The sequence below is a fragment of the Cebus imitator genome, unplaced genomic scaffold (genome assembly GCF_001604975.1).
Source record: "Cebus imitator isolate Cc_AM_T3 unplaced genomic scaffold, Cebus_imitator-1.0 Scaffold24, whole genome shotgun sequence".
NCBI classification, from domain to species: Eukaryota; Metazoa; Chordata; class Mammalia; order Primates; family Cebidae; genus Cebus; species Cebus imitator.
In genome coordinates, this window is record NW_016107339.1 from 10,219,598 (window position 1) to 10,226,292 (window position 6,695).

At 43.2% G+C, this 6,695-nt stretch overlaps 1 protein-coding gene and 1 long non-coding RNA gene across 2 annotated transcripts in view; one reads left to right on the forward strand and one right to left on the reverse strand.

Annotated features, from left to right (window-relative positions):
- LOC119470185 overlaps positions 1-6,695 on the reverse strand; it is a 25,201-nt gene that overhangs the window by 2,503 nt on the left and 16,003 nt on the right. The window lies entirely within an intron of this gene.
- Positions 1-6,695, forward strand: part of SLC26A8 (solute carrier family 26 member 8) — a 106,016-nt gene that overhangs the window by 1,626 nt on the left and 97,695 nt on the right. The window contains exon 2 of the mRNA XM_017522624.2: positions 3,774-3,974. Coding sequence (XP_017378113.1) covers positions 3,787-3,974 — 188 coding nt within the window. The 5' untranslated portion in view covers positions 3,774-3,786. The remainder of the gene's footprint in view (positions 1-3,773; positions 3,975-6,695) is intronic.

The following is a 6,695-nucleotide window of genomic DNA, read 5'->3' on the forward strand; positions in this document are numbered from 1 at the left end:
CCGCAACCTCCGCCTCCTGGGTTCGGGCAATTCTCCTGCCTCAGCCTCCTGAGTAGCTAGGATTACAGGCACGCGCCACCATGCCCAGCTAATTTTTTATATTTTTAGTAGAGACGGGGTTTCACCATGTTGACCAGGATGGTCTCTATCTCTTGACCTCGTGATCCACCTGCCTCGGCCTCCCAAAGTGCTGGGATTACAGGCTTGAGCCACCGCGCCCGGCCAATTTTTGTATTTTTAGTAGAGAGGGGATTTTTGCCATGTTAGCCAGGCTGGTTTCGAACTCCTGACCTTGGGTGATTCAACCACCTCAGGCTTCCTAAGATTACAGGCATGAGCCAGTGAGCTATGCCTGGCCTATTTTTTACTTTTAAAACACTCTGAACACAGATAATGTAAATTAATAAATGGATGGATGGATGAATGGATGAATGGATAGATGGATGGATGGATCGATAAGGGTAGTATGGCAGGTGAAAGAGCTAGGCCAAAAGTGCTTGTATTTTAACGATGCCCCCAAACTTAGCACTGAAAGGCTGACTAAAGATAATCCACTATGTTTATAGTGGTATTCATACTTTAATTTTTATCAGAATCACCTGGATAGCTTCTTTTCTTTTTTTCTACCTAGCAAGACCTACTGAATCAGAAACTCTGGGGGCCCATCAGTCTGTTTTAAGCAGCTGTCCAGACTGCTGGGCCCCCAGAGTTTCTGATTCAGTAGGTCTTGCTAAGTGGAGCCTACTCAACAGTAGGAGTTTCTGGTCATTGCATCTTGTTGGAAAGGGTCCTGCTAGTACATGAAAATGAGCCGCTAGGGTTTCTTTTTTTTTTTAGACAGAGTTTCACTTTGTCACCAGGCACCAGGCTGGAGTGCAGTGGCACGATCTTGGCTCACTGCAACCTCTACCTCCCGGGTTCAAGCAATTCTCCTGCCTCAGCCTCCCTGGTAGCTGGGACTACAGGCGCATGCCACCACACCCAGCTAATTTTTTTTGTATTTTTAGTAGAGATGGGGTTTCACCATGTTGGCCAGGATGGTCTCAATCTCTTGAGCTCATGATCCTCCTGCCTCAGCCTTCCAAAGTGCTGGGATTACAGGCTTGAGCAACTGCGCCCGGCCGCCACTAGGATTTCTATGAAATCAGGAAAGACATAATGGAGCTGGAGAAATTCCAAAGAAGATTACTAAAGATAATAATAATAATAAGGAAACCATGTGTTTTCCCTTGCTGCTGTTAGCCAGACATTTGGTGGAGTACCTTAAAGACAACTTTCCACCTGCCCCTCCTAGCCATCCTCACTGTGGCCATAGGAGTTTATGACTTGATAATCTCTCCTAGACTATTATAATATTGATGCTCTGAACTGGCTGCTTTGCCTCAGTCTCTCCTATCTCCAGCACTGTCCAGTAGAACTTTTTGTGATGATGGAAGGTAACCTGCACCATCCAGTAAGGTAACCACTAGCCATATGTGGCTGTTGAGCACTTGAAATCTAGCTAGTATCACTGAGGAACTGAATTTTTCATTTTATTTTAAGTTTAAATAGCCACATGTAGCCAGTGGCTACCACACTGGACAGCTCAGCTCTAGAACATCGTACTGGCACATTTCATCTTCCCAGAGTGTATCTCTGTGTGTATTACTACTCCTGCCCAAAGATTTTAAATAGGCTGGGCATGGTGGCTCAAACCTGTAATCCCAGCACTTTGGGAGGCCGAAGCATGTGGATCACCTGAGGTGGGGAGCTCAAGACCAGCTTGGCCAACATGGCGAAATCCCCGTCTCTACCAAAAATATAAAAATTAGCTGGGAGTGGTGGCAGGCACCTGTAATTTCAGCTACTCAGGAGGCTGAGTAAAGTGAATCACTTGAACCTGGGAGGCAGAGGTTGCAGTGAGTCAAGATTGGGCTGCTGCACTCCAGCCTGGGTGACAGCGCCAGATTCCATCTCTAAAAATAAAAATAAAAAATATACATATACATATATATATATATGTAAAGTAACTGACCATATTCTAAAGCCAGAAAATTCCACATAAAAATCTGGCATTATGGCTTCCCCTGGAAAAGATCAGATCTAAGCCATTCTGGGCCCCACATTAACCAATGGCAAGAATGGCTGGAGCTAAGCAGCTTCTGCTGCCTTTGCCAGCCCCACTGTTCCCACCACTCCTTGATGGTCATATTTTGCCTATTTTACAAGAATCCTGCTTTAATGTCAAAAGTAAAAGGTAAAGGGATAATGATGTCCACTAATGATAGGATTATAGGCAGCTGCCACCACGCCCGGCTAGTATTTTTAATAGAGACAGGGTTTCCCTATCTTGGCCAGGCTGGTCTTGAACTCCTGACCTTGTGATCCACCTGCCTTCACCTCCCAAAGTGCTGGGATTACAGGTGTGAGCTACCAACCTGGCTGAGTTTATGGTTTTTTTATTGTTCAAAGCACAGAATATTAAGAATGGTTATACTTTCAGGGTTTTTTTCTTTTTGAGAGGGAGTTTTGCTTTTGTTGCCCAGGCGGGAGTGCAATGGCGTGATCTCAGCTTACTGCAGCTTCCGGGTTCGAGCCATTCTCTTGCCTCAGCCTCCCGAGTAGCTGGGATTACAGGCATGCACCACCATGCCCGGCTAATTTTGTATTTTTAGCAGAGACAGGGTTTCTCCATGTTGGTCAAGCTGGTCTATACTCCCGACCTCAGGTGATCCGCCTGCCTCGGCCTCCCAAGGTGTTAGGGTTATAGGCATGAGCCACAGCGCCCAGCCAAGAATGGTTATACTTTCTCATAGAGATGGATTCCTATCCATCCTCATTTACTCTACCTTTTCAATCTTTTAAAAGAGCAGGATAATATAGGGTGTTTTTTTCTTTTTGAGACAGGGTCTTGCTGTGACACCCAGGCTGGAGTACAGTGGTATTAGGATCCTGGCTCACTGCAGCCTCCACCTCCTGGGCTCAGATGATCCTCCCACCCTCATCAGCCTCCTGAGCAGCTAGGACTACAGGCCCATGCCATCACGCCCAGCTAATTTTGTTTCTATTTTTAGTAGGTACAGGGTTTCACTATGTTGCTCAGTCTAGTCTCAAACTTCTGTAGCTTTTTCTTCTAGACCATGAGGCCACTAACTATATGCTTGGCAGCCATTCAAGAAATATTTGTTAAGGGCCTGCAAAGTGAAAGGTGTTATTTTGGGTCCTGGGGCTGCCGCTGTGAACGGTCCTAGTGCTGCCTCCTGGCTTTACATTTTATGGGGGAACCAGACAATGGACAAACAGACAAATAATGAATCTAGTGCTGGCAAGTGCTGTGAAGAAAAGTAAAAGCTGAAGGGTTAATGATGGCTGCTATTTTAGATAGAGGAGGAGTTAGCACACTTGTATTGAGCATTTAACCCTTCACATACGCTGGATAGTGAGCATTTTCAATGAAAATTGTTGATTGATACTGTTGACCCCTTGATCATTTTCCTGCAACCTATCAACACAATTGAATATAAAGAAAACTAGGCCTCCCAGCAGGACACCTGGGTTCTAGTCCTAGCTCTAATAAGTATCAGACAGCAAACACTGTTTGAACTTCTGGGTTTTGTTGTCTCCATTTGAAAACTGAGAAGAATACACATAAAATTGTGCAACATTGAGAAAGAGTTTGGTACAACTGAAACATGCTAGGCAAATGTAAAGCATTTTTACATAGGAATTTTATTTCCTCAAAAATGTGCTGAGGATCCGGATTACTTAAAATGCCTTTTTATTTGATCTCTTTCCACTCATCCAGGAATGGCACAACTAGAGAGGAGCACCATCTCTGGCTTCAGCTCTAAGTCCAGGCAAAACCCATTCACATATGATGTCAAGCGTGAAGTGTACAACGAGGAGACCTTTCAACAGGAGCACAAAAGGAAGGCCTCCTCTTCTGGGAACATGGACATCAACATCACCACCGTCAGACACCATGTCCAGTGCCGGTGCGTGTGTCCAATCATTCAGCTGCCACTGAGCCGGGCAGGACTGAAACCTAACCTGACTCCTTTGGTGTCCACTTCTGTCTTTCTTGTCTGAGTTCTTGTAATCAGAATCCTGCAGTTTATTGTGTAATTTTTCTTCAGTCATTTTTGTGGTTTGTCTTGTAGCACCTTTTTGACCATAAACTCCTTGGGCATAAAGACCGTGGGTGTCCCTACACTATCTAAGGAGGATATTTTGTAATTCCATTGTTCAATCGACCACCACTACCAGACTCCTGACAAAAAGTAAGATAGCCAGCTGGGAGCGGTGGCTCATGCCTGTAATCTCAGCACTTCGGGAGGCTAAGGTGGGAGGATCACTTGAGGCCAGGAGTTTGAGACCAACCTGGGCAACATGGTAAAACTCTGTCTCTACTAAAAATACAAAAATTAGCCGGGCGTGATGGCGCGTGCCTGTAATTCCAGCTGCTTGAGAGGCTGAGGCATGAGAATTGCTTGAACCTGGGAGGCGGAGGTTACAGTGAGCTGAGATTGCGCCACTGCACTCCAGCCTGGGCAACAGAGCAAGATTCCATCTCAAAAAACATTAATAATAATGGCTGAGCGCAGTGGCTCATGCCTGTAATCCCAGCACTTTGAGAGGCTGAGGCGGGCGAATCACCTGAGGTTGAGAGCTCAAGACCAGGCTGACCAACTTGGAGAAACCCTGTCTCTACTAAAAATACAAAATTAGCCTGGCATGGTGGCACATGCCTGTAATCCCAGCTACTTGGGAGGCTGAGGCAGGAGAATCGCTTGAACCCAGGAGGTGGAGGTTGCAGTGAGCCGAGATTGTACCACTGTACTCCAGCCTGGCCAACAAGAGCAAAACTCCATCTAAAATAATAAAAACAATAATAATAATAATAATAATAATAAGATAGCCATGATGAACTGATTAATGGTAGGGGAATGAGATTCTTCTAGTCTCATATCCAGTAGTGCCCTCATGGTGGTACTCATGATCATCAAGGCAGAATCTACCACCACCACCTCTGATACGCCCTGTGACTAGCTAGGTCCTACAGTTCAGGGGCTCTTAACCTGAACCTTCTAGCACTCTGATAAAGTTAATCAACCTCTTTCAGAATAATTTTTTAATGCTTTTTATTGTGGTGAAATATGTATAACATAAAATTGGCTGTTTTGACCATTTTAAAATGTACAATTCAGTGGCATGATTGACATTCGCAGTGTTGTGCAACACTCACCGCTATTTCCAAAACTTTTTCATCACCTCAAACAGAAATTTTGTTAAGCAATAATTCCCCATTTCCCCTACCCTCAGCCTGACTAACCTCTCTTCTGCTTTCTGTCTCTGTGAATTTGCCTATTCTAGCTATTTCATTTAAGTGGAATCGTACTATATGTTTGTCTTTTTGTGTCTGACTTATTTCACTTAGCATAATGTTTTCAAGTTTCATTCATATTGTAGCATGTATTAAAACTTCATTTCATTTTATGGCTGAATAATACTCCGTTGTATTTATATCCCACACTTTGTTCATTTCGTTAACAGACATTTGAGTTGTTTCTACCTTTAGGCTACTGAAAATAATGCTGGATGAACATTGGCACAGGAGATCTGTTTGAATCTGTTTAGGGACATAACTAGGACTAGAATTGTTGAATCACATCATACATCTGTAGTAAATTTAACTTTTTAAAGAGCTGCCAAACTGTTTTCCACAGTAGCTGCACCACTTTACATTTTCATTGACAATATACAATTTCTCCATGTCCTCTCCAACATTTGCTATTTTCCATTTTTTAAATTATAGCCAACATATTAGGTATGAAATGGTATCTCATTGAGGTTTTTTGTTTTTGCTTTTATCTTGCATTTTCCTGATGACTAAAGACAATGAGCATCTTTTGGTGTGTTTATCGGTTAACTGTATATCTTCTTTGGAGAAATGTCTATTCACTTCCTTTGTCCTTTGTAAAATTAGGTTGTTTGTCTTTTTGTTGTTGAGTTATAGGAATTCTTCATATATTCTGGATATTAAACTTTTATCAGATATATGTTTGTAAATCTAATAAATTTGTAAATACTTTCTCCCATTCTGTAGGTCATCTTTTCACTCTGTTGATAGCGTCCTTTGATGTAGAAAAGTTTTTTTGTTTTTTTTGTTTTGTTTTGTTTGGTTTTTTTTTTGCGATGAAGTTTCACTCTTGTTGCCCAGGTTAGAGTGCAATGGCACGATCTCTGCTCACTGCAACCTCTGCCTCCCGGGTTCAAACAATTCTCCTGCCTCAGCCTCCCGAGCAGCAGGGACTACAGGCATGTAGCACCACACCTGGCTAACTTTTGCATTTTTATTAGAGATGGGTTTTTGCCATGTTGGCCAGGCTGTTCTCAAACTCCTGTCCTAAGGTGATTCACCCGTCTAGGCCTCCCAAAGTGGTGGGATTACAGATGTAAGCCACCGTGCCTGGCTGATGTAGAAAAGTTTTCAATTTTGATGAAATCCAATTCATCTGTATTTTCTTTTGTTGCCTGGACTTCTGGTGCCATATTTAAGAAACTGTTGTCAAATTCAAGATCATGCATATTTTCTTTCTTTTTTTTTTTTTTTTTTGAGGCAGTCTCAATCTGTCACCCAGGTTGCAGTGTAGTGGTGCAATCTCTGATCACTGCAACCTCCGCCTTCCAAGTTCAAACGATTCTCCTTCTTCATC